The sequence below is a fragment of the Felis catus genome, chromosome D2 (genome assembly GCF_018350175.1).
Source record: "Felis catus isolate Fca126 chromosome D2, F.catus_Fca126_mat1.0, whole genome shotgun sequence".
NCBI lineage: Eukaryota > Metazoa > Chordata > Mammalia > Carnivora > Felidae > Felis > Felis catus.
In genome coordinates this window covers 29,313,202-29,340,942 of record NC_058378.1, presented here as the reverse complement: position 1 = coordinate 29,340,942, position 27,741 = coordinate 29,313,202, and the positions used below count along the sequence as shown (strand labels likewise).

The window sequence follows — 27,741 nt, the reverse complement described above, 5'->3', positions numbered from 1 at the left end:
TGAAACAGAATATTTAGGAGACATTTTACAAATATATTGGAGAATTGAGACAAATTTGTGATAGGACTGCTGAACTAAGCACATAACAACAACAACAACAACAATAACAACAACAGCAACAACAGCAATAACAACAGCAACAACAAGACAGTAATCCACTCCAGCTTCAAAAAAAAAAAAAAGGTTGTACAAGCAAGGAGACATTCATTTTACCCTACTTGTATTGTCAGTGAATAATACTTACATAGTAACAACAAGGTAAACATGAAATATTTTTTTAAAACAACAGTGTGATATGATTATATAGAGACAATGAGGGGGAAAAGGTGCTGGGTTAGTAAAGACCAGACAAGAGTGGTGCAAGCATATTACAATGGTTCTCAAAGTATAGTTCACTTTCTGCGAAGACAAAGCTACTTTTATATAATACTAAAGTATCGTTTGCCTTTTCACTGTGTTGACATTTACACTGATGGTGCAAAAGCCACAGTGAGTAGAATTGCTGGTGCAAGCGCAAGTTAAGGCACTGCCAAAAGTTGACTTGTGGTCACTGTGTTTCTCACTTCCGCACTTGCAGTTAAAAAAAAATTCAGTTTCACTTAAAAATGTCCTTGTTGAAGCAGTACAAATCATGCCCTTTATTAAATCTCAACCTTGAGTTTACATCTTTTCAACATTGTAGGTGGCGAAATGGGAAATAGCAGAAAGCATTACTACTGGATATGGAAGAGCACTGGTGTGATTTTTTTGAGTTGAACTGAGCATTAAATGCATGAAACAATAGTTGAACTTGAAACAACTGGCAAATTATGATTATTCAGACCTGGGTATCTGGCAGATGTTTTCTCACAAATGAATGAAATAAGCCTGTTGTTTGCGGTGAAAAGATAACCAATACCCTTGTTGCCAATGAAAAAAAATATTGGAGCTTTCAAGGAAAAATTAAAGTTTTGAAAACTTGTATCTCTCATCATAAATTTAGGGCTTCCCAATATATAAAGGCTTTTTGATGAAATCAAATGATGATATTAACAGGTGTGTTTTTTTAATATTAGATAATAAAATGTGTCAACATTCAGAAGATTGCCATTACTCATTTTCCAAATTACCAATGCATGATATTATCTGTTCAAACTTCAGGATGGACAAAGGGTTTTAGTAAAGCGGAGTACAAAAGTTCATTGGTTAAAAAAACCCAAAAAACACCAACACAAAAGTTCACTGGTGTGGTTTCAGATTTCACACTGCAACTATGCTTTAAGAAACTACTGATAACTGAATTTTGATGTAGTACCAAATAGGAATATCCATGTTACCTGAAAGGTTATTGAAATATTCCTCCTGTTTCCAATTACGTATCTCTGTAAGACCAGATTTTAAAAGTTTACTTCAACCCAAACAACATATTACAACAAACTGAATGCAGATGCAAATATGAGACTCTAGCTGTCTTCTATTAAGCCAGACATTAAAGAGATTTGCAAAAAATGAACAACAATGTCACTCTTCTCACTAAAAACTTTTTTGAAAAGTTATTTTTCATAAAATTATTGTTATTTTTTATTTCTGAGAGGGGAATGAGGGGCAGAGAGAGAGGGAGACAGAGGATTCCAAACAGGCTCTGTGCTGACGCGGGGCTGGATCTCACGACTGTGAAATCATGACCTGAGCCGAAATCAAGAGTTGGACGCTTGACCGACTGAGCCACCCAGGCATCCCTCAAAATTACTTACGCTTACATGTTCATTATTGTTATTTAAAAATGAATAAGAAACATTTAAAAAAATTCTGTTTTATTTCTAATATGATAAATATAGATGTAACTTATAAACACAAAACCTCTTTTGGGCCTCAATAACTTTTAGGATTGTAAAGGGGTCCTGAGAACAAAAAAATTGAAAACTACTGGCATTTTATTTAGAAATCTAGAGGTAAATAAATAGGAAACTGCAAAGCGAGTTGAAATGGTTCTATTCTTTAATATTGTTTGACTTTTTAAGCAATGTACCTGTATTAATGTGACAAAGCAAATAGAAATAGCTACTCAAAACAAATAAACAAATATCTTCCCTTATATAAACATTATAAGGTTATCTCATCTCTTTAGTTAATGTTGTTCTTCCTTACCAAAATGAGAGTGGAAACATCTAGAGCAATTGGACAGCCAGAAGTCAATAAGTGAAATGATTCAAATACTCAAACTCCCTGTCAGAAACGTTTTTGTTCTTACTCAGATGGCAGGATAGCTTCAGCCAGTCCCACAGAACAATCAGTAACCGTCACTCTGACTTTAATACCATGACCCACTCAGAAATAATGTGCCGGTCAGGATGCCTTCAAAAAAGTATTAAAATTTACTTGGCTATCCTGAAGACTTCTGAGGGTAAGAAGGAAACACACTGTCTTCAAACATCTATCCATGTTAGGGAATGTTTTCACAGAAATGCCCTGCCCAAGGTGCACGTTTTAGAATGCCAAATCCTCATGACACTTACAGAAGGACAGGAGTGCCAGACGTGATTCATGGCTTAACAGAAATGAGTCAGTGATCTGGGAAAATAAGGCAGGTCCAAATGAAAAAGAAAGACCCAGTTTTAAAGCACTAAGCGTAGCTTGCCAGATCTAATTTGGCTAGCTACCAAGCCTCGGAATGAAAACGCTGAAGAGACACGTTTTCAGGTTTAACTGGATTTTTGGTTACTGCTGTTAGGTTACTATTTTATCAAAAATATGGCTTGGATAAATGTTATGACTCATTGCTTTAGCACATTAATGACTTCTAAACGTAATTTGAATGTGTTATTCTGACTCACCAGCAATAATGCTCATTAAAAGAATGATTACTCAGAACATTTCTTTAGCTCTGCCCCAGCCCTTCCAATGTCCCTGTCCTACCTCCTATAATTCCCTTTTCATGTTTGTTTCCTTTACTTATAATTATACATTGATTTGTAGGTTTGTTTGTTTAATATTGCTCTCCCTTACTGCTCTACCTTACTATGGTAAACACCATAGGGCAGAGATAATCACGTTTGTTTTGTTTATCATTTGTTTATCTGGTTCCTAGCACAGTGTATGGCACACCACAGCTACTCCAAAAAAATGTTTGCTGTATGAATGAATAAATTCAAATTAGGATTATTATAGCCTCAAGTCTGTTTTGTTTTCATCTTTCAAGAAGGCTTGGGGGCTAGAAAATAACTTTCTTTGAATTGCCTTAAACCAGCTTTGTCTAACAATGCCTGATTTCTTATGTAAAGTGTACAGGGCCTAAAATAGACAATAGGTTGTATGTTTACTTCATGACATCCTCAGCTCTCTCCATGCATCAGAGTGACTCTTCCCTAGATAGACTGCATTAGACTCTGGAATATATTGGACAATAAGATAATTGTAGACGTTTCCTAAGAAAACTCCAAGTTTTGTTGGATTTTGTGACACAAACTGATGTCTTGTATGTCCTGTTTGCTACTGAGTTAACAAATTTAGGTGTTTGTGACCAATGGCTGTATTTCAGTCATTGGGAGTACAAGGGGAGGATATGTTTATGCTTGAAATTTTATTAAAATTTATTAAGTTCTTTCAGGTGGAAACTTCTTGGTAACTTAAGAAAAACATAAAGGGGCGCCTGGGTGGCGCAGTCGGTTAAGCGTCCGACTTCAGCCAGGTCACGATCTCGCGGTCCGGGAGTTCGAGCCCCGCATCAGGCTCTGGGCTGATGGCTCAGAGCCTGGAGCCTGTTTCCGATTCTGTGTCTCCCTCTCTCTCTGCCCCTCCCCTGCTCATGCTCTGTCTCTCTCTCTCTCATAAATAAATAAATATTTAAAAAAATTAGAAAAAATAAAAGTGAGGATTAATAAAGTGAAAATGAACACAAACCCTAAAATAATTTTTTAAAGGACTACATTATTTTGGACAGGGCTGACTAGAGACTTTTTATTGTCTCCTTCTAGAATTCTTACCTTTTCTTTCTCTCATAGTACTTATTACTACATTACTATACAATTTACTTATTTATTGAATTTACTGTTTATCATCTATTTCCCTCATGTCAAGTAGAATAGAATTTGGCAGGAAACTTTGTTTTATTTACTAATGAATTTCAACTGCCTGGAATAGTTCCTGATGTATAGTGAGTGCTGAATGAATTTTTATTGAATGAACGAACAAATGAACATATTGAATTTTCTAGTTCTGTTGATGCAAGGTGCTTGAATCTTTCTACTGTTATGTATTTTAAAGTATCATTTTTTCCCCTTTCTTCTGTTGACTATGCTAAAATTTTGTTCAGAAGAAATTCTTCTATTTGTTGAATTTGGGACCACTCTGATGGTGTTGATTTTGTTTATCCTAAGAATTCAAGTTTGGCTTAACATTATGAAATCACTATTCTTTACTATATCAAAAGAATAAAGGGGAAAAGTCAGATAATGATCTCAATAGATGCAGAAAAATATTTTATGAAATCCAACATCCATTCATGATTTAAAAAAAATCTTAATTTTCCTAAACAAAAGAAACTTAAAACAAAATCTTATGTAATGGCGAAAAATGGAAAGTATTCCCTTTAAGATTATGAATAAGACTAGAATACCCAGTGTCACCATTTCTTTTTAACATTGTAGAGAAGGGCTTAGCTAGTTCCATAAGACAAGAAAATGAAATATAAGACACAAGATTGGAAAGGAAGAATGCCCCCTCCCCCCAAAATTTATAGAAAATCTCTAGAATGTAGCAAGTTTACATTGGTTAGAAAACCAATGTACAAAGTCGATTGCATATCTATATATAACAAATATAGAATATAGTTTTTTAAAAAACTATCACTTATACATCATGAAAATGAGGTACTTATCAATAAATCTAGCCACGGATTTGTAAGACTTAGAGAAAAAATTATTCAGCCTTAATATTAGGTAACCTAAATAGATGGAGAAATATACTATACTATGATCCTGAATATGAAGCCTCAATATTTTAAAATTGTCAAATTCTTCCTAAATTGGTCTCCAGATTCAATGCAATTCCCAAAATCTTAATAAATTAAAAAAAATTCTTATGGAATTTGAAAAGATGATTCTAAAATTTATATTGTAGAGCAAAAGGTCAAGAAGAGCTAAAAATTCTTAAAATGAAAAGGCTGGAAATAAAAATGATGAAAACTCTATTGCAATGCAGTAAATAAACCACAGAAAAAGAATAGAAAGCCCTGAGCTAGCTCCACATGTTTGTGGAATTTTGACCTACGATGGAGCTGGCATTATAGATTAGTGGGGGGACGATATACTTTTCAATAAACTAGAGATTAAACAGTTGGTTATCCAATCTAAAAATAAAAATAATTAATAAAAATAACCTAAAAATAATCTGAAATGGATTCTCTGCTTCATACCATACACAAAATCACCTTTAAATGGATTAAAAACTTAAATGTGAAATACATGATTATAAAACTTTTAGAAGACAATATACAAGAATATCTTTGAGGTTAGAAAAAAATTTTTTTTTAATTTTTTAATGTTTATTTTTGAGAGAGAGACAGACAGACAGAGAGTGAATGGGAGAGGGGCAGAGAGAGAGAGAGGGAGAGAGACACAGAATCTGAAACAGACGTTAGGCTCTGAGCTGTCAGCACAGAGCCCAATGAGGGGCTCCAACTCAGGAATAGCGAGATCATGACCTAGGCTGAAGTTGGACGCTTAACCAACTGAGTCACCCACGCGCCACTTAGAAAAATTTCTTAAGCTAGCATACTATAAAAACCAAAGCCACAGGGGCACCTAGGTGGCTCAGTCGATTGAGTGTCTGATGTTGGCTCAGGTCGTGATCTCACGTGATCTTCAAGCCCTGAGTTGGCTTTGCGCTGACAGTATGGAGCCTGCTTCAGATTCTCTTTTCTCTCTCTCTCTCCACCCCTCCCCTGTTCTCTCTCTCTCTTTCAAAAATAAACATTAGAAAACCATAAGAAATGTAATTAATTTTATACTAAAGTTAAAAATATCTAATTATGAAGGATACCATAGAGAAAAGAAAAAGGCCAGTCAAACCCAGAGAGGATGTTTTCATAACACATATGACATATGATTAGTATCTTAATCAGATTTTTTAAAAGTCTTACAAGTCAATAAGAAAAAACAAACAAACAAATTGATAGAAACATGAAAGATATAAAGAGGCCCTTCATAGAAGTGAACACTGAATGTCAATAGACATGCTTTTAAAAATCTCAACTTCATTAAAACCTGTGGAAATGAAAATGAAAATTACAATATACCATTTCATACCTATCCGACTGGCAAAAATTTAAGTCTGAAAATACGCATATTGTCAATGATGTACAACAACCAGAACTGTTATGCGATGTTGGTGGGAATGTAAGTTGAAACAACTCTTTTGAAAAAAATTTGGTATTACTATAAAGTTGTTGTACATACTCCACCAGCAATTCCATGCCTAGACACACTCATGCACCAGGAGAATATATTAGAATGTTTATAATAACATTGTTCATATCAGGAAAAATTGTACATCAATAATACAATCTTCTAGCCTTTCAGTAAAATGCTATATAGTGATGAAAATGAGTGAATTAGAGTTACATGCAATGTCATTGATAAAGTTTTTAGAGAAAAGATTCAAACAGCAGAAGAATATGTATGTTACAATTCCACTTACATAAAAAATACATGTGAATTTCACTAATACTACTTTTTAAAGCTGTTTATTATAGAAATTTTCAAACAACACAAGTAGAGACGCTGTATAATGAACCACCATACACATATCACTTAGCTTCAACAAATTATCAACAAATGGCAAATGTGTTTCTTTTATATTCTCCATTTTTTCCCACCTTGAGTTATTTTAATGGAAGTCTAGGATTTTGTGTCATTCACCTGTAAATACTTCCACATCAATATTATATAGAGACATAAAGATATGTTGTAAAACTATGAAGAAAAACCATTAAGAAAAATTTAAAGAGAGGGGTGCCTGGGTGGCTTAGTCAGTTAAGCATCTGACTCTTGATTTTGGCTCAGGTCATGATCTCATAGTTTGTGGGATCGAGCCCCACATCAGGCTCTGCACTGACAGTGCAGAGCCTGCTTGCGATTCTCTGTCTCTCTATCTCTGCTCCTCCCCTGCTCTCTCTCTCTCTCTCTCAAAAATAAATAAATAAACATTAAAAAAAAGAAAAATCTAAAGAGAAAACACAAGATTTGAGCTCATGGTTATTCTGAGATGGGAGGAAGGGACAGCATTAGGAAGACAGTGGTCTTAAAAATAATGGATATGTGGACACATAGACGTCTATGCTATTATTCTTATATTGTGCACATATATGTATGTAAATATTCTTCAGTGTCTATTCAAAATACACTTTAGAAAACAATTCAGACAATTCAGTCTGGTGATCTTTGTCCACTCTGGGAGTGTATATGAAGTCAAGAGACTGATTAAAGAAAGTTGGTAGGCAAGTAGCAAGGACTTGGAGAGTTTCTGGAGTTTGTGGGGATAGAGAATTTATACCAAACTCTTGCCTCAAAAACATTTAAGGTGAAAGGATATTTAGTATTGCCCAAGAAGGAAGGACAAAGAGAGAGGACTTCAGTGGAAGGAGCCTAAATTTCCAAAGTTTACAAGGGCAAAGATGTCTTCCCATGGGCCAAGTGGACACCACAGAAATTAGCCTGGTTTTCCACCTCAGAACAGATCTTGCCTCAAAGCACCACCAACTAAGGTGAGGTGACTACAATAGAAGTCTGTGAGGAGTGTACTGTTGGAATAAGAACTGAGAAGCAGGTGCTAAAGTGTTACCAAAGAATGCAACCTGGGGAAGGTCCCTCCTAGTAAGGATGCCTCTGAAGAAATTGCAAAAATTCTCAGCACGGAGACAAACAGCAGTTTGTTAAAACACAGATGTCTAGGCCTCACTTTCAGAGATCCTGATTCAGTAGGTATAAGGTGGAATCTGCGAATTTGCATATTCACTGAGGTCTCAGATCATGCTGACCCAAAGTGTTCTACGAGGCTCTCAAAATGTCACCTCTGCCCTTCTCTGGACTTATCCCAAACCATTTCCTCTTCTCTCTTTATGTTCTAGGGATACCAGTTCTTTTAATTCATTAAACTCAACAACGGTCTTACAAACTCAAGGCCTCCAAATTTGCTATTCCCTCACCCTGAAACACTTTCCCCAAACCCCACTTTGCTGAGCTAACTCCCAGGGATCTTTTATTTCTGAGCTTAAATATCACCTTTTAAGAAAACCTTTCACAGCCTACCCATAAGGTTTTGTGCCTTCACTATATGCACCATCCTTTATAACATTTATCATAATTGTAATTATATAATAATTTTGGTGAATTTTTGTTTATTGTTTGTATAACAGTATATGGCACACTGTAGGCATTTAGTATTGGTTGGATAAATGAGTGAACGAAGGCATCTAGATTTTCCCAAAAGGTAGAAGAAAAAGCCCCTAAATAATGTAATATTTCAAAATATTTTTATATTTTTTCACTATGTATCATATATAATTATTTCTAATAATATTTTTGTATTTCCCCTGAATCATTTAAAATATCCTTTGTCTTTATAACTAATTTATTTTCTGAGCACATCACTTGCAGGCCAAGGTCCAGAAGTAGCAATAGGAAAACGAAACAGCCAAAGCAGGCACTGACATCTATAAAGGGTAAATTTGTGTTGCTTCAGAAGGTTGTATACAAGCAACCATACTTAGTGTGACGCAGCTGTACATTCCTGGGAAAAGAATTTGAAGTCAGGATACAAAAAGGGATCATGGCCATTTGCTGTGAATTCCTGCAGACTCTTTCATCTGTGCATAATGTATGAATGTATTTCATTTTCTAAGACAACTCCTCCAATGAAGCTATGTCCAAAATTAAGCTTTCAAAAACACTACCTTCAGTGATATAGGATCTCACCTCTACAGAACAAGATAATTTCTGCCCAATTAACTTGGAAATCAACAAATATAAGAACATGGAAAAAATGCTGATTACACAGATACAAGGTTAGACCTCAGTTGCCAGATATACTTGAACATTTTCTTGCAAAAATGAAAAGGATATTATTCTCCTTGACTGTCATATTCCCATATGGTAAACTGAAATGTCTCATTATTATTTTAATGCATTTTTAAGGAATTCTCTGGATCAAAATCTGTGCCCCTGGATTCTGTGTAGACGACTCAGGAGTTCCAGGCTTCTTCCATCCCAATGCTTTTCAATTTCAAAAGCTCTAATTTTATCTTTCAAAAATATATGTTTGTAGGGGCACCTGGGTGGCTCAGTAGCTTAAGCCTTCAACTTTGGCTCAGGGCATGATCTCAGGGCTTGTGGGTTCGAGCCCCGTGTTGGGCTCTGTGCTGACAGCTCAGAGCCTGGAGCTGCTTCGGATTCTGTGCCTCCATCTCTCTCTGCCCCAGCCCCACTCACACTCTCTTTCTGTCTCTCTCTCTCTCAAAAATAAATAAAAGTTAAAAAAAATTTTAACAGAGACAGAACACGAGTGGGGGAGGGGTAGAGAGGCGGAGAGACACAAAATCCCCAGCAGGCTCCAGGCTCTGAGCTGTCAGCACAGAGCTCGATGTGGGGCTCAAACCCAGAAACTGTGAGATCATGACCTGAGCAAAGTCAGACGCTTAACCGACTGAGTCACCCAGGCTCCCCCCACCCCGCCACCCAAATTTTTTAAAATATGTGTTTGCGTGTGTGTGTGTGTGTGTGTGTGTGTGTGTGTGTGTGTGTTGGAATTCACTGTGGGGAGAAAAGTGGGAGGAGGAGTTACTGCTAGAAGAAGATTGGAAAACACTACTCCAGTCTGGCACTAGTGGAAGTTAGTTCCAAGTGTTACCTGCTTATATATAGTCCCTTTGTAATTACAGAGATATTGTGTCCAGATTTCCCAGTGTCCAGGTCATTCCTTGGAATGTCTCCAGTTCCACTACCCTCCCATTTGACCTTCAGTCCTGCATTTCCAACTGCCTATTTGGATATCATCTCTCAGTCTCCTCATATTCCAATTATTAACCTCTGCCATAAATCAGCCACCTCTTCCATTTTCTTAGCCCTTGCCAATGACCCCATTATAATCTCAGGTACCCGTCTTCAAGCACATGGAGTAGCATTTTTTACTCATCCTTCCTATCAAGTAGTCACCAAGTTTGGTTTTATTTCTTTTCTTCTAAATCTTGCTCGCTTGCATTTTTCTCTGCTTTCCCATTGCCCCCATTCAAATCTGATCAGAGCATCTGATGTCTGGGCTACCTTCCTCAGCTTCCTATTGGCTTCTTGACTCCATTCTTTTCAAGTCTAACTCATTCTTCCAGACTAATGCTACTTAAATGCCCTCTTTCATCTTGGTACTTCCCTATACATAACATTAAATCGTTTCCAGGTGGTTTTGAAACCAAGTCTGAACTATTCTGCTTTGCTTTCAAGGTTCTGCAAAATCATCTGGCTCTACTCTCTTTTCAAATGAGGTCAGTCTCCTCCCTGTCATATAAAAATATTAACTACTCCAGCATCGGTACCTTTATGTAAACATGTTAAGTTGACCTGGCCTAAAAGGACCCATCCCTCTGTCTACTTCTTCGATCTTCCTCTCATCTTTGCTCATCTGTTACCTATGTTCTTCACATAGTCAAGTACTTGCAGTTCCTTGAAAACACTTGTCTCTAGGCCTTTGCACTTGCTTCCTCCTCCACTGATGGTCTCCTCAAACTAAAGAGACACCTCCTGTGTGAATGCTTCCTTTATCCTGCACTCCAGGCAAAATAATCACATCTTCCTTGAAGTCTCTATGGCATTCTACACATACTTCTGTTATAGACTTTATCACACAATATTGCAATGTTTTGATTACATGGTTGCCCGATTGCTCTTTTAGATTGTGAGCTACCCTCTCAGAATAGTTTTAGACTTGGTTTCAAAACAAGGTCCTTGACCTCCCATAGCTCACAGTTGTTTTGTACTCCCAGTGAGTCACTTTAGTATTTCAATAGGTATTTGTTGAATGAATGAATAAATGAGTAGATTTCTTCCTAAATCCTCTCGCTCCTTCTCACCTTAGATGTCTGAAGCCTCTTTGATCTTTCTAGTCTTCCATCCCTTCTCTGAAGCCTGATAGTTCTTATGGTTTCATACTGTAAACATTTGGATGATCTTTTAAAACTGAATCCCAAGCTCCTTGAGGGCAGGGACAAATCTTATATTGTCTCTGTCATTGCAGTAAACACAGTGCAGAGCACATAGTAAAAGCTAAATATATATTTTTCCAATTACAGTTATATAAATTGTGGACTTAGGAAAATAATGATTGCTAATAGTTAACCTGGAAAGTTCTAAAATTTTTTTCAATATAATTGCAGTCATAAAATGAGGTACTAATTCATTCGGAAACTATTTAGTGAATACCTAGGAATTTCCCGGCACCAAACCAGTGGTTGAGATACAGGCATGAATTCAATCAGTAAGAAAATTCTTCCAGGTAAAAGTAGTATTGCTACATAGAAGCTGTGTACATTTTTTTTTCACTTTTAAGTTTGTAAATTTGTAATTGGTTAAGTAGTTTTTGAGTGACTACCAGATAACTTTGTTTTTTCGGGAATGGGTATCTTATAATTCTTCCTGGCTGATTTTTCTCACGGGAGCACTGAATTCTTTTTTTTGTATCTGAGATTGTCATGGTCAAGAAAGAGGGAGAATCAGTTCTGAATGATCTGGTCTAGTTTTTTTGGGTTTTTTTTTTTTTTTTTTTGGTCCAACCTATGTTCAAAAAGTAGTGGGTTTAACAGAAAAGTAAGTTGTACATGTACTCTAACTTGAATGCTCCCCAGCTTACTTAGGCCAACCAGATGTCACTGAGTAGTTTCTATCATGGTGCTGTGATGACATCTGACCAGCATTACCAACCAGAATCCTAGAGAGTGTCATCAGGCATGCTTAGGGTAGAAAGGTAGATACTGCTCTGTGTGGTACAATTTCAACCCTTTGCCATATCTTAGGTCAAATGACTCACTCCTGATTTAAATCTAAATTTAGTTTCTTGTTTTCCTGTTTCTTTATGCATTAGTTTACTTAAAATTTCTCATTGACTACTAAGGATCTGAAACTGTGCTTGGTGCTTAAGATACACAGGAGAACCACTGCCCTCAAGGAGGTCATTTGGATAACTGGATAGTAGTGTATACACCATTGTAGAAATAATATTTAATATTGCCTTATGTTGCCTTTGAAAAGCAGAATTCAGTATATGAACACATCTTTGGACTAGAATCTCTTGAATCAATATGCAAATACAAATAAAACTATTATTATTAATACTATTACTGTCCCATAATACCTATAATATGAATACTGTGTAAGAAAAAGACAAGGCCCTGTTTAAACACCTAGAATAAATGTTAAATAGTAATTAAGTCATATTCTACTAGTAAATAAATGGTTATGAAGGCAAAGTGACTGTTATAGGATTCTAAATACCAGTAATTCTCTACAAAAGCAATACACATAAAGCAGTTTATTCATATATTATTACATTATAATATTAGGGTTTGCAAATATCACCCTGGGTTTTATGAGGCCTGAAGCTCGTAATTGTGGAAGAACCCCTTAAAAAATAAAATAAAATTAGACCACAAAGTTAGGAATCTGATCAGATTTGAATGGGGGCAATGGGAAAGCAAAGTTAGGAAACGCTTATGCGAATGAGGAGCCCTGAAGCTTCATTTGCTTCAAAGAAAAGCTAACTGGTAGGCACATAAAAGATTAATATCCTCTCTACTCATCAGTCATATTAGGGAAAGACTTGGACTTTAAGGAGAATAGTGTTCATTAAGCTGATACCAAAAAGTTTATAATAAATACAATACATGTAAAATGAATCTTTAAATTGATCTTACTAGGCCACAGCCTTATTCTATCTTTATTTTATTAATCTTTATTCTATTATTTGGCTTTCTTTAAAGTTAAAAAAATGCCACAGGTATTCATTGAGTATAGATCTTAAATTCTTTTTTTAAGCTTCAGGCTATAGACCTGTGCTATCCAATACCATAGTCACTGGCCACAAGTGGTATTGGGCACTTGAAATGTAGCTGGTGCAACCAAGCCTGAATTTCAAATTGTATTTAATTTTAATTAAATTTAAAAACTGATACTGAATTCCACTGTTAGGAAATTTTAAACTATGTTTGGAACAACTTGGGTATGTCAAGCTACTTTTTCAACTATAAGTGTTACAAAATCTAGATGCAGATTAAGTATTTCCTAGGAAAATTTAGCAGTCAAATTGAGATGTGCTGTTTATAAGTGTAGAACTCACACTGGATTTTAAAACTCTAGTATGCCAAAAATAAGGTGAAATATTGTATTAATAATTTTTATATTGATTACCTGTTGAAATCATAATATTTTAATATGGTGGTTAAATAATACATAATTATAAAGTTAATTCCACCTGGTTCTTTTTATTTTTTGGAAATCTGGCTACTAGAAAGTTTTAAATTGCACATATGGCTGATATTATATTTCTATCGGAGAGTGCTACGTTAGACTCTTTTTCTCAAAAGGAGTGTATAATTTTTGAAACCACATACTTAAAAGATAGACGTAAGAGGATCCGGGTGGATGGAAAGCAATTACCAAGCATTACTAATGGGACATTTTTACCTTACTTGAGGTGGTGGAATTCCTACCACTATGCAATCCAACTGTACTCTGGTTCCTTCTGGAACTTCTCTGCTCCGTAACTTTTGAGTGAACCGGGGAGGTTGCCCCAGAGGTTCTTCATAGTACAAAGATGAAGGTGAAGACCCAGGGGTGGTGTCTCCACCAGCTGCCTCACTGGCAGCCAGCTCAGCTTCGCGCCTCTTAGCTTCCTGCCGTTCAAGGGCGTGATTCACTTCATTATCCCTAGTATCTGCAGGGATAGGGATGGGAACAGAAGATCTTTCTCTTCTTTCTGAGATATCTGAGAAACTGGAGCTATTTTCCTGCATAAGTTTGTTTTGAGATTCCAATTTACTCTTGTGGTTTTTGCAGGCACGAGGTCTAATCCTTTTGGAGCTATGGGCTTTGAAAAGGGAAGACAGCTCTTCAATGAAATCGGCAGCCTTATTTAAGAATACTTTTTTGGACTGGGTTTCAGAACTATACTGTGGCCTTTTTGCCTCCTGGGAGCTCTCTCTAGAGCTAGTAGAACCTTGAGAGTTATCCTGACAGCAGTTGGGGTCAAAACTTGATTTAGGTGAGTGTTTCATTTGATCAGATGAAAGGCGTTTTCTAGCTTGAGCATCATCTGCTTTCTCCAAAGGGTCATGATTGATGGCCAATCTTGCCAGATTGACACTTTCATCTAATTCCTCTTGGCTCAGGAAGGCTGAAAGATCTGGAAGGTCATCTTGGCCTCCTCCCCCTTCAGCAGCTCCAGAAGGATTGCCAAAATGGAAAGGGTTGGAGGAAGGTTCTGCTCGACTCCTTTCATTGTTTCCCCGGTGTCTAGTTTCTGCTAAATAACTCTCTCTTAGAAGCTGAGATATGGAAGTAGAAGCTTCTACGCTGTCGTCTTGCATGCTGTTACAAATAATAACAAGAACAAAAAGTTTCAGTCATTTCTAAAGAATAACAAGTCTATGTTTATTAGAGCATGATGGATTCTTAAGAACTTAAAGTTTGAAATAAAAAATTGCCTAATTTTGATACTTCTACAAAATTTCCATTGAAGACTTAAAGATTAACCTCAAATTGTAATATGAAGAGGAACTGAATGAGATTTCCCTGTAATATAAAATAAAAGCATGGGTGATAAGCACTGAATTAAATTCTTTAACACAAGTTCAGTTGTGAAAGCTATAATGTAACTATAGTGAGATTAAATGCAATCTCTAAGCATAATTTTGATAACATCTGTAAAGGGCTCTTAGTTATAAAGACCTTTCATACACAGAAATTTGCTCCTTTACCTTGAATGTAATAAAATAATAAAAATGAAAAAGTTTTTCATTTAATTCAGAAAAAACCCTACATAAACTGGTATTATCTCCTATTGCTTCAAGACTTTTTCATTCAGCTTCACCCACACTGGTTTCTTATCATTTCTTAAGTATTATAAAGTCACATCTGAAATGCCTCAGAGCATTTGTACTTGCTGTCACTTATACCTGGAATGCTCTTTCTGACAATGTTACATGACTCATTTCTCACTTCCTTAAATTACCTGGTCATCTATTCTCTCTTCCGTGATTCCTTCTTTATGACTCAACATAAGGTGGCAATCTCCTTCTAGCCTATACTTTTTACCCAGTTTAGTTTTCTCAGTACCAGCTAACTCTATGAGAAATCTTACACGCACATTTTTTAAAATGTTTATTTATTTATTTATTTTGAGAGAGAGAATGCAAGCAGAGGGGGAGGGAGAGAGAATCCCAAACAGGCTCCATGTTGTCAGTTCAGAGCCCAACTTGGGGCTCAATCTCACAAACCGTGAGATCGTGAGCTGAGCTGAAATCACGAGTCAGAAGCTTAACCAACTGAGCCTCCCAGGAGCCTCTCTGCAGGCACATTTTTTAGCAGCTTGTCATTTTCCTTTTACTACTAGAATGTAATGTCCACCAACATAAGGAATTTGATCCCAATAAATGTTTAGTGAATAAATTCTTCTTTGAAGTGGAAAAAAAAGATACTGACTACATAATCTTATTTACTTACCGAAGACATAAATTTGATATAGTTCGTGAATATAAATAATGTTTTTGTTTTTTGACTAGAGACAAGTTGTTTAAGTTCAATATTGTTTATAGGTTCAATCTGCTCTTGAAAAGTATAATGATTTAGCCTTTTCAAATAAGGTATAATTAATTTAATTTCTACAAAGATAGGAGTTAGAGCCTAGGTTTAAAAAAAGTCTCTCATATTAACATTGGTGAAGAGGGGTTATAGGAGACAGGGAAATGAAGTGCAAGACAGGACAACCTATACTACATTTCACTGTATACCCTTTCCTCACTTTTGAGTTTTAATTATATGAGGATATTACTGATTCAAAAAATAAATAATTTTTAAAATATTAAGAAAATACTACCATAACTTTAGTTCAAAGCCCCCTGGACTAGAGAGTTTGGTAATGCAAAGCACTTTTATATTATTAACCTTTTATCATTTATTTATTCACACATTTGCTAGAGGGATGGCAAACTTGTGACCCGTAGACTGTTACTCCTCTTTCTTTCCTTAAATAATACAGCTAACAGATTACAGTGCTCTGCCCATTGATCTTGACTGTCTTAACACTCCACTTCTTCAGCCACCACTAATCAATCAGAGATGGCAATAGAGCTGAAGGTTGTTTGCCATTCTTGGCTACTATGTTCTAGGCCTTATGCTGGGAAGATGGAAAGGAAAGTAATCTTTCCTCTTAGGCTTTATGATTCTATCACAAAACTTGTTTTGGTTCACTCCTTTCCCTTACACGATAGCCTCACTTTACATCACAAAGAAGGCTTCCTAGGAACTGTTCTAATTCTCAAACTTTTAGAGTGCTGTCCCAAACTAACCTCTAAATTGGCAAAGTAAGCAGTCACCTTGAGAGGGCAATTAGAGATGGCTAAAGAGATCACCAACAGCAAAATATTTTCCCACATACTTGTTACTGCCTGAAATTGCCACTACTGGAGTCATTTGTTTGGGTGAAGTCTATTGTGCCTTAAAAAAAGATGAACTGAAAATGCAAAGGTGTTGGATGGGTGCAAAGATTTATCTACAAAGATATTCATCACAGTATAGATGGTAATATTAAAAAATTGAACCATGTTCAATAAGCAATTAGTTAATTAAATTATGATATACTCATTAAATAGAACTATCTACCATTTTTAATTTGGTAGAAAACTAAATGATATACAAAATAGTATATGAAAGTATAATTGATATCCCAATTGAAAATGTGTCCCATTTGTGCATTAACTTTATAAAAGAAGAGGTTTTTTTTTTTCCTTTTTTAATGTTTATTTATTTTTGAGAGAGAGAGAGACAGAGCACGAGCCGGGAAGGAGCAGAGAAGGAGGGAGACACAGAATCCAAAGCAGGCTCCAGGCTCTGAGCTGTCAGCACAGAGCCCGACGAGGGGCTTGAACTCACAGATCGCGAGATAATGACCTGAACTGAAGTCGGATGCTTAACTGACTGAGCCACCCAGGTGCCCCAAAGAGGGTTTTTTTTTTTTTAATGTTTATTTTTGAGAGAGATTGAGTAAGAGCTCTGAAAGGGAAGGGAAAGGGAGAGGGGCAGAGAGGGGGGAACGGAGGATCTGAAGCAGGCTCTGTGCTGATTGACAGCAGAGAGCCTGATGTGGGGCTCAAACTCATGAACCATGAGAACATGAGCTGAAGTTGGCTGCCTAACTGTCTGAGCCACACAGGCGTCCCTAGAAGACTTAAAGAAAGATATGTGAAATAAGGTGCAAAATGCTATTTGAAATGCAATTGAAGTACTAATTCAAAATCCTTCTCGTTTGTAAATCAACTATTTCATAGTCTTGTGTGAATTTCTGCACATACAGAAAACTTGATCAGATCCTTGAACAGTGTGGGTTTTAGAAGCACCAACCCTTATAATAAAAAATCCACATATAACTTTTAATTCCTCCAAAATTTAACTGTTAATAACCTACTGTTGACCAGAAGCCTTGCCAATAACACAATTAACACATATTTTGTATTATATATGTATTATATACTGTATTCTCAGCATAAGGTAAGCTAAAAAAAAAAGAAAATATTATTAAGAAAAGCATAAGGAAGAGAAAATGTTTTTACAGCACTGTACTGTATTTTTAAAAAATCTAAAATAACCTGTGTATAAGTGGACACATATACAATTCAAACCCATGTTGTTCAAGGGCAACTGTATTTAAATGGAAAGGGAAAATGAAATAATTTATAAATAAGAATGGCTTCCTATTAGGTGAACATTATTGTATATTGCATTTATGTAACTTCATCTCTAACTCTGTATTCTAAGATGGCTTTTATCTCGAGGCAACACAGAATGAGCATTGGTCTTGGAATCAGGTTGGTTTTCAAATTCTGGGTTCATGAACTCTTAGGAGTTGTGTGACTTTGAGTAAATCACTTCTTTGAGCTTTGGATTTCTCATCTGTAAAACATGGATGATGTCTATTTTCAAGGAGAGTGAGGATCAATAACATTATGAATGCAAACCCTTAAAACAGGGCTAATCCCTATAATGGACACTCAAAATCATGTTAGTAAAATATTTAGGTAAAGGTGATGTTAATGTTGAAAAAGTGTTAAAATTTTTATATTTTTGGTGAAAATAGGAAAGAAAATACTCATAAATGGTATTCACTGCTCTCTGTAACCATTTTTTTTTCTTTTTGAAAGAAAAGTTAATTGAGGTGTGAATGTGTGCCTGCTCTGATGCTTATGGTCATAAGAAATTATTATAATAACAAAACCTTCAAGTATTCAAAATAAAGAGTTGCTTTAATGGTCTAATTTAATAAATGTTTAATTAATTTCTTTAATGTTCTTTAATGTAGTATTTATTACTTAAAACTTTGAGGTTAGATGGGCATTGAAGAGGGCATCTTTTGGGATGAGCACTGGGTGGTGTATGGAAACCAATTTGACAATAAATTTCATATATTAAAAAAAAAACAAAAAACCAAAAAAACTTTGAGGTTAGATGTGATTCAAATCCCAGTTCTGACACTGTCTGGTTGTATAAACTCAACAAAGGCACTTAACCTCTGTAAGCTTCAGCTGCCACATCTACAAAACAGGGATAATAACAGTAGTCATCTCATAGGTCGAAGTGATGATTAAATGTGTTTGGCATTTAGTAAATGTTCAATAAATGATTATTATTATTATTATTATTATTGCTATTGTAAAACAACTATAGTGACATACCATGATAAGAAATGGAAGTAGAACTAGTGAAGTGATTGACCCAAGGACAAACTTTGAAGAGAAACTGAATTCCATACGTGTAGCTAATTCAGCACTATTTATATTCTGTTGAAACACATGTAGTCTCATGAGTGAACTGTGCTGCCTTCAGATCTTTGTGTATATTTTCTTTGCGTAGGCTGCTCCCTGTCTGCACTTCCTTTCACTACCTTACTGGGCCAAGTTACTGGTCTTCAGTTCTTAGCTGAGACATTGCTCTGGGATTTCTTCTTTGTTCGGGGTTGGGTACCTGTGCAATGTACTCCCAAAGTTTTCTGTCTTTATCCCCAAACACAGCACTTATCACAACATATTAAATTTGCCTATTTACTTTTCTGTCTACTTCATTTTGTTTTTGTACACCATTATCTCTGTGCACACACAGCACATAGAAGGTGATCAGTAAATATCTGTTGAATTCTTTTGTTCATTAGAATTTCCTGCTAAATCTATTGTTGCTTACCTTTTATTTTAGTTGCAGGATAAAGTAATATTTCTATTTACGAAATCATATTTACAAAGAAAACTTCCAGACACAAAGAAAAATATAAACTGGTAAAGGCAGTAATAACTTCAAGGTGACTTCCAAATGAAAGTTTATTTATGGTAGGTAAAATAACTGGAATTTTGCTTTCTTTTCATACCAGAAATATCAAGAACATCTGATTATAATCAGAAACCTGGGTTTAAATCCCAACGCCAATACTAAATAACTGTGTTATACTGAGCATGTCATTTAAGGTAACTTAATCTCAATTATTCCCATCTTTCAAATGGAATAACAATTCCATTTCAGAAGGTTCTCAAATGAAAATGCATGTATAAATTGTTAAGCTGATAAATATTCTCTACAATAAGAAATAAGAAATGCATCATTTTTCTCTTTCAAGCATTAATTTTAAACTATTTGTTACAAAATTTACACTTTTAAAGAGCCCAAATACTTTTAAAAAGCTATTATGCAATATGTGGTCCGGGCTGGCTTTGTCTGTGCCACAGCATTTCAGGGAAGACCCCTTCTCCTACTGTGGACTGACGCAGCCCTCACCGGAAGGCCCGGTGAAAAAGCCTTTGTCTTTTCTCACAGCACTCCAGGGAACCGGCCTCCTTTTAGGTCAGTCAGAGAAAGACAAATACCATATCATTTCACTCACATGCAGAATTTGAGAAACTTAACAGATGAACGTAGGGGAAGGGAAGGAAAAGTAAGACAAAAGTAGAGAGGGAGGCAAATCATAAGAGACCCTTAAATACAGAGAACAAACTGGGGGTTGACGGGGGTGGGGGCTTAAATGGGTGATGAGCATTAAGAAGGGCACTTTTCCGGATGAGCACTGGGTGTCATATGTAAGAGATGAATCACTGGGTTCTACTCCTGAAGCCCAGACTACACTGTATGTTAACTAACTTGAGAATAATAAAAAAAAAAGATATTATGGATAATGTAGCTTTCATTTATTCATCCAGTATACATCTCTTGAGCATCCACTATATGCCAGGCACCATTCCAGGCACTATGGATTCAGCAGTGAACAAATGACAAAGTCCCTACCCTCATGGAGTTGATATTCTAGTGGAGAAGACATAACTGTTAAGAAGAAAAATAAGGCAAGGGAATAGAGAATGAAGGGGGAGAGAGAAAGGTATGCTATTTTAGCTAAGATCAGGCATAGCTACTAATACAGTGGGGAAGTCAGCCATGTGACCATCGTGTGGGTGGGGGGATGAGAATTTTTAACTCAACGCGTCAATGTGAAGGGAGGTGAATGTTTGCTGTGTTTGAGTCAAGTCCAATGTGCCAGGAGGTGAATGAAAAAGAAGAGTAGAAGAAAAAGAAGTCAGAAAAGTATAAAGTTAGATCATGTGAGGCCTTGAAGACCATGGGAAGGTCTTTGAATCCTAGCACATGTGTGAATGAGGAAGCATTTTAAAGTTTTGAGAAGCAGATGACATGAATTTGAAAAAAGTTAATCATGGCTGCTATGCAAAGAATCAAGTTGAAGGGAGCAAGTGCAGAAATGAACAGATGGGTCAGGGGTGTACTACAGTATGCTAATCAAAAGATGATGGTGGCTTGGATCAATGAATGGTATCAGTGGGAGATGGTGAGAAATGATCAGATTTGAGGTATCTTTTCAAAGTAGAGTCCGTATAATTTGTTAATGGACTGAAAGATACGAGAGAAAGGGCAGAGTCCAGGGTGACTCCAATATTTAGGACCTCAGCAACAAGGTGAGTGGTGGAATCATTTAGTTGGATGAGCAGATTTCAGGAAAGGAAATTAAGAATTCTCCTAGACATTTCATCTGAGATGTTCAGAGTGACATTGGACTTTGTTTCCTTCTTTCTGCTTCTTACAAAATTGAAACATTTTTTTTTAAATTTTTTTTTTCCAGCGTTTTTATTTATTTTTGGGACAGAGAGAGACAGAGCATGAACGGGGGAGAGGCAGAGAGAGAGGGAGACACAATCGGAAACAGGCTCCAGGCTCCGAGCCATCAGCCCAGAGCCCGACGCGGGACTCGAACTCACGGACTGCGAGATCGTGACCTGGCTGAAGTCGGACACTTAACCGACTGCGCCACCCAGGCGCCCCACAAAATTGAAACATTTAACGCCACTTTCAAAATAAGAATGAGCATTGCCTTTGAAAACAGATCATGGGTAAGGTTAAATTGTCCTAGGTTGGAAATGAAACAGTTAATGTGGCATAAATAATCAAGACGGGGTGTCTGGGTGACTCAGTTGGTTAAGTGATCCACTCTTGATTTCGGCTTAGGTCATGATCTCACGGTTCTTGAGTTTGAGCCTCACATTGGACTCTATGCTGACAGAGTGGAGCCTGCCTGAGATTCTCTCTCTCTCTCTCTCTCTCTCTCTCTCTCTCTCTCTCTCTCTCCCTCCCTCCCTCCCCCCTCTTTCTCTTTCTCTCTCTCAAAATAAATAAACTTTAAACAAAATAATCAAGATAGACTTTAGTAAATCATATAAATTAATTTAGTGACATAGAAGGCTTATTGAATGTTCTTCACTTAGCTAAATACCTCTATTTCACCCCCCCCCCCGCCACCCCCCGCCCTAGGATTTCTTTTGAAGAGACCATCTGCCCTGAGAACTCACTGAAAATGTAAAGGTCTGGTTCATAATAACAAAACTTGATGCTGGTACCTTTGGGCATATTTTTCAACTCATGTTAACTCAGCACTACTCTTCTGTAGGCTCTAAAAAGAACTTTTTGGAAATATCATATGGTATACACCCATCTTTTGGTTATATGAATATTTAAACTGGGACATTGACCAGAGAATTGGCAAAGCCTAATATGAAGTAACTTGGGGAACACCTGGGTGACTCAGTTGGTTGAGTGACTGACTTCGGCTCAGGTCATGATCTTGCAGTTAGTGGGTTCAAGCTCACTGTTGTCAAGGCACAGCTGGCTTCAGATCCTCTGTCCCCATCTGCCTGCTCCTCCCCTGCTTGCACTCTCTCAAAAATAAATAAACATTAAAAAAAAAGCAGTTTGGCAATATGGATTATGAGAATTAAAATTATTCACACCTTTAAAAAAAAAGGAAGTAACTTGGACTCAAACATAAATACTGAAAATTTCTGGCTATTAAGTATCATTAGGTATCTATTGTATTGTATTGTATTGTATTGTATTGTATTGTATTGTATTGTATTTTAAGTGGGATCCACACCCAATGTGGGGCTTGAACTCATGATCCTAAGATCAAGTCATATGCTCTACTGACTGAGCCAGCCAGGCACCCCTACAATATCATCAGATATCTAAATGAGAAAATAAAGCTGGTTTCTAGGTAAACACAAAAATATCTTGATATTTAATACTTATTTACGTAAAGAGCTGGAATAGGACAAGATAAGACAACTTTAAGTAACTCACCTCTAGAGTGAGGATGAGCAGAACTACCCTGCTTACATCATAGGTTTGTTTGTGAAAGCACTTCAAAAATGTTGGGGTGCCTGAGTGACTCAGTCTGTTAAGCATCTGACTTTGGCTCAGGTCATGATCTCACAGCTTTTGCCTTCGAGCCCTGTGTGGGTCTCTGTGCTGACAGCTCAAAGCCTTGATCCTGCTTCAGCTTGTGTCTCCCTCTCTCTCTCTCTCTCTGCCCCTGCCCCACTTGCACTCTGTCTCTCTCAAAAATAAATAAACATTTAAAAAAATGTAGAATACAATGCAAATTTAAGGTAATCATTTTCTGCTGATGTGTAATTATTATACCTAGAATGTTCTTTTGGGGAAGAATCATCAACAAAATTAGGCTTTGCTCCCTCTCTTTAATGCTGGTATTGACCTGTTTGTCTTGCCTTCTCTTTCCCATCATGTCCCACACAATAGAAGTATCTAACTCAGTTCTTTTGGAGAAACTTGCTGGGCCAAGAACCAAATCCCATTACATAGGAACTAGTCCTGGAGAGTTGAGTACAGCTCATCTTTTAAAATTTGGCTGCAGATGGGATGCACTTTGAGGCAAATCTTTCTTCATTGTTATGGTTTCCATCCCCTATGACAATGATCACCTCCAACTTAATTTTATTTCTAATCTATTTTTGGTGTGAGTGACATTAGTAATTTAATAAGTTAGTATATGTTGCATTATTAAAATAAGGACATTAAATATAGGGAAATATGTCAGTAGCAATACAGAAATAGTCTGTGCACCATTGTCTCTTAATTCCTCTTTCCATTTGAAAGAGGAAAAACAGCAGATAAAAACAAATACAGACAAATGTGTACATTAGAAGAGACTGTTGAGCTAAAGAGACAGAGCAGAGCTAATACACAGAGGAAACAGTGGGAATCTGTTTAATTAGGGACATTGCTTAAAGGGCAGGGGTTAAAGGAAGGAAATGGTTTTTAGATAAGAGGCCAAGGGTGAGTAAACCATTCTCTTATTATTGTTTTAATTGAATTGGTAATGGCAGGAAGGTAGGAAAGAAAGTAAAGATTTAGTCTGAGGGGGAGTAAAGAGATTGGCTTCTGTGAAACATACTTTTGTATGTTGTCATATACAGAAGAGGATAAATGTGTAGGAAAGTACTACAATAAAGTTAAATTTTGGGCTTTGTCAAACTTTGGGCTTTGTCAAACTATGACAGAGAGCAAAGAAATTGTGTAAAAGTAAACTCTGCGACCTGAGGGAAGGCTAATTAAAGGCAAGCGAGAAGGCTTCAGGCCTTCAGGGATCAGGAAAGGGTTTGGTGGCAGTCACAAAAATGAGGTTTTATATCACCCTCGAGATTTCACCATTTGCGGTGAACTTAGCTTGTACACAAGACATAAAAAATGAGTAAATGTTAATCCATTTTAAATAAGAAAAATAAGAAAAAAATAGAACATTTTCATCCTCTACAGCCTCTTCATATTTGTGTCAATGTTCTTTAAGTGATGAAGGGTTGAAAAAGATAGCTCCCCCAATTACATGGACATAACATGCATGCGAGATTGGGAGAGGAGCAGGTGCCCCAAAGAGGCTTGGGATCTCAAGATCTAGTTTTAGTTCAAGAGCTTGGTGGGAAGACTCTGCTGGGGCCCTCCCAGAGGATGTAGTGCATTGTGACTCCAGATGAAGTTGTATATAGCACGCAGCCTGAGCTTGTCAAGGTGACTCTGGTTATACATGAGCTCTACAAACTCTCTGCTGACTGCAGGTAAATAGTCATACAAACGTTTGTGTCCACCAAAAATGTATCTGTTGAGTATAAGCTCTTAAATTTTTAAAGACTATTGTGTCTGTACTTGGGTTGTCCCATTTAAGCCAAAGCATAATTCCCTAGCAGTTTTAAGAGCTCTTTGTCAACTATGAAGCACATAGACCTTCTAGAAAATATCTCCATGGTGCTTGATTCTTTTATATCTCTTAAGAGAGGAAAAAAGATACCTTTTTTCCATTTTTTTTGTCTTATTATGGGCAATGACACAATGCAACAAGCAATGCCTTTGTCATATCTCGATGTCAATGAAGGAAACTACTGTAATTATTCTGGGGTTAGCAGTATCATTTGTCTTGTAGTTTCAGGTTAGCAAGCTGAGTTCATTACCTCTATTACATATAAGGAATTAACTGTTGAAAAATTTAGCTGTCACTTTAGTTCGTTAAAGCCCTTTCACAATGAAACCTGATTTATGTGCTGCACTATTTCTTCAAAAGTAAGTTGGAAAAACTATCTCTATGAATTCCAAAACCCAGTCTCGAGTAAAAACTCATTCAATTTTTGGTGTCTGTGAATTGCGGTTCTGAGTCCATTCTTTTGAATATGTGCCTTTGTAAGCATACTGTAATAGAAACATGAAATAGAGCCTGTATTCTAAATTACAGATATATGGAACAGGAGCTTTAACACATTATTATGAGTTCCAGTAGCATTAGCCATATTCTATAAGTGGGAATGGAGACAAACTTCCAGAATTTGGACAGTGTCCAACTGTTTGTTTCATAGTCCATTATTGTAAGATTCTGTAATGTCTGTAATTTTGCCTCCTACAAAGGAAGTCTAATGTGTATATATTTCAGATCTCCTGGAATGGTCTTGAATTTAAATATTTTGTTTGTTGTCAAATCCTGTGTCAGACAGGATATCTTAATTTTTGTTTAAAAATATGTTTGTTATAGCTGTAGGTATAGACATTCTCAATATCCTACAAAAGGATTATGGATTTTATGGGCACCTAAGAGTTATTATTAAGGAGAGACTAAGAATTTGTGGTAGATTCTTTATTTAGACTTTGTAGAATTCATGTCATCATTACCAATGTGAAAGTAATTGAACCATAATTTTTTGAGAAAGAAAACTGGGTAGATGTTTTGTTTCTTTCCAACTGATTGATTCTAGTATCGTTAACAAGTATGAGTAAAAATCTGTTGATAAAATAATAACATTTCTTAACACCATTACTGTAATGTTCACTTTTTGGGAATGGTAATACAGATTAATTCATGTTCTCTTTTTCTTCGCTTGTATGTTTTTTTAAATATAATTCAAGATGTGCATCTGATTACTGCTAATAGTGCAATCTACCAGGCCAAACACTTGCCACTGACTGTCAAGTGTCTTTTTGATGCAGTTGAAGAGAGAGAGAGAGAGAGAGAGAGAGAGAGAGAGAGAGAGAGAGAGAAAGGAGAAAGAAAGAGCAATGTCCTTTGAGCAAGACTTTCTGCAGCTGTTGTGTACATTAATCCAGGGAGCAGATCTCCCAACACTAAATATAGCAAGCATATCCTTTTACATGATAAAAAAAATTTTAAATGAAAGTCTTTAACTATAGAGTCATATTATTTTAGATTTGAGTTTTTTAAAAAGGAAATAGGCATTGCACACATATTCTGTATACAAATACCATTATTTTAATAAGTGAATATGTGGAAATGCCAGTGATGTATGTAACATGCCACAACTTCCTCTGTTGAGATATTTTCCCTTAGGACCCAAGCAGGTTGCGATCTCCGTGAATTTCATCAATCCCCTCCAAAATCTTTACATGTAGAAAACTTTACTTTTCACAAAATTTTGTGTCCCATCATACATCATTAGGAAGCCGTCCTAGGTTTCACTCTAAACAACAGTAATTAATTAGGTCTCTGAAATGTCCCTTTTCCCATTGTCAGTGCCTGTTTTCAAAACACACTTGAGAACTTAAATCTGGATATTACCTTTCTTTTTTTTAGTTGACCCAGATGAGGATGTCCAACCCAGGCAATCCACCGTGATGATAATTATCCAAGGAGAACTTTTAGATGAAAGCACAGGAGAAAAAGAAAATTCTTCACGCCCTTGGAAATCGAGAGTAGCCGTCCATAGAGAGTGAGGAGTTAACCTTAGTTTCAGTGAAGATGGCTGTAAGAAGCTGGACAACCTGTCACCACCGGAGCCAGAGCATTTGTCAGCTCACAGGTCCCAAGTTATTTTGAGCTGTATAAACCATGTGCCTGTGAAACATTCCACCTGATTGGACAGGAGAAAACTGAGCAAAGGGATTCCATAGCAGGACAGCACCTATGCGTGGTAGGGGTCAATCAGTTTTTCTACCTACAGAATTTCACTTTTAGCTAGAGGCCCAAGTTGTTTATTGATTTATGTTTGGAATTAATGCTAAATTCCTGACACCAGTTCCACCTGTCAAAGAAATTGGCATTATTTTTGAAATACACCAAAATTCTTAATTTTTAGGAACTTTAATTTTAATGGGAAATTTATTGTCATTTAACCACTGATACATTTTAGGAAATTAGGCTATGAAAAGCCAATATAAAGCTGAGGCCTAACATCTTAAAGTGGAGAGTTTTTGAACTGTTTGTCCAAAAGCTAAGCAAAAGCAGAGAACATAACGAACATTAAAAGTTGTTAGAGATCATCAAAAAAAAAAAAAAAAAAAAAAAAAAAAAGAAGTGGAAAGAAACATCTGCCTGAGAATAAACCCAGTAACAAATTAGTTTGAACAAACTTCATCAGAAAAACTAATCAGATACTGTTTAAAAGTCAAAACGACTATGTAATGTAATAGATTACAATTCCTATTCTTGTATTAGTATCTAGAATAACATTTTGTATATTATTTAGAAAAAGTCTATGCCATATGTCTTTTTTCACAAGCATTGCCAATCAATAAAAATTATGCTTAACCAAACCAACATCTGCTCAAAACCTACTTTGTCAAAGTATAGTTTTTTTGATATTAATTTCATACATTTTCAGAATAGAAATTTGAGGAAAAA

The 27,741-nt window shown here is 36.2% G+C and overlaps 1 protein-coding gene across 4 annotated transcripts in view; it reads right to left on the bottom strand.

Annotated features, from left to right (window-relative positions):
- The window catches only part of MYPN (myopalladin), a 112,460-nt gene that overhangs the window by 69,305 nt on the left and 15,414 nt on the right, over nucleotides 1-27,741 (bottom strand). For 2 of the 4 annotated variants that reach the window (XM_006937819.5, XM_006937820.5), the window contains exon 2: nucleotides 13,701-14,603. In XM_006937819.5, the coding sequence (XP_006937881.3) occupies nucleotides 13,701-14,602 (902 nt within the window). In that variant the 5' untranslated portion in view covers nucleotide 14,603. Of the gene's footprint in view, nucleotides 1-13,700; nucleotides 14,604-26,679; nucleotides 27,369-27,741 lie in introns of those variants that run through there. The other 2 variants (XM_045040051.1, XM_003993981.6) reach the window with 2 other exon arrangements.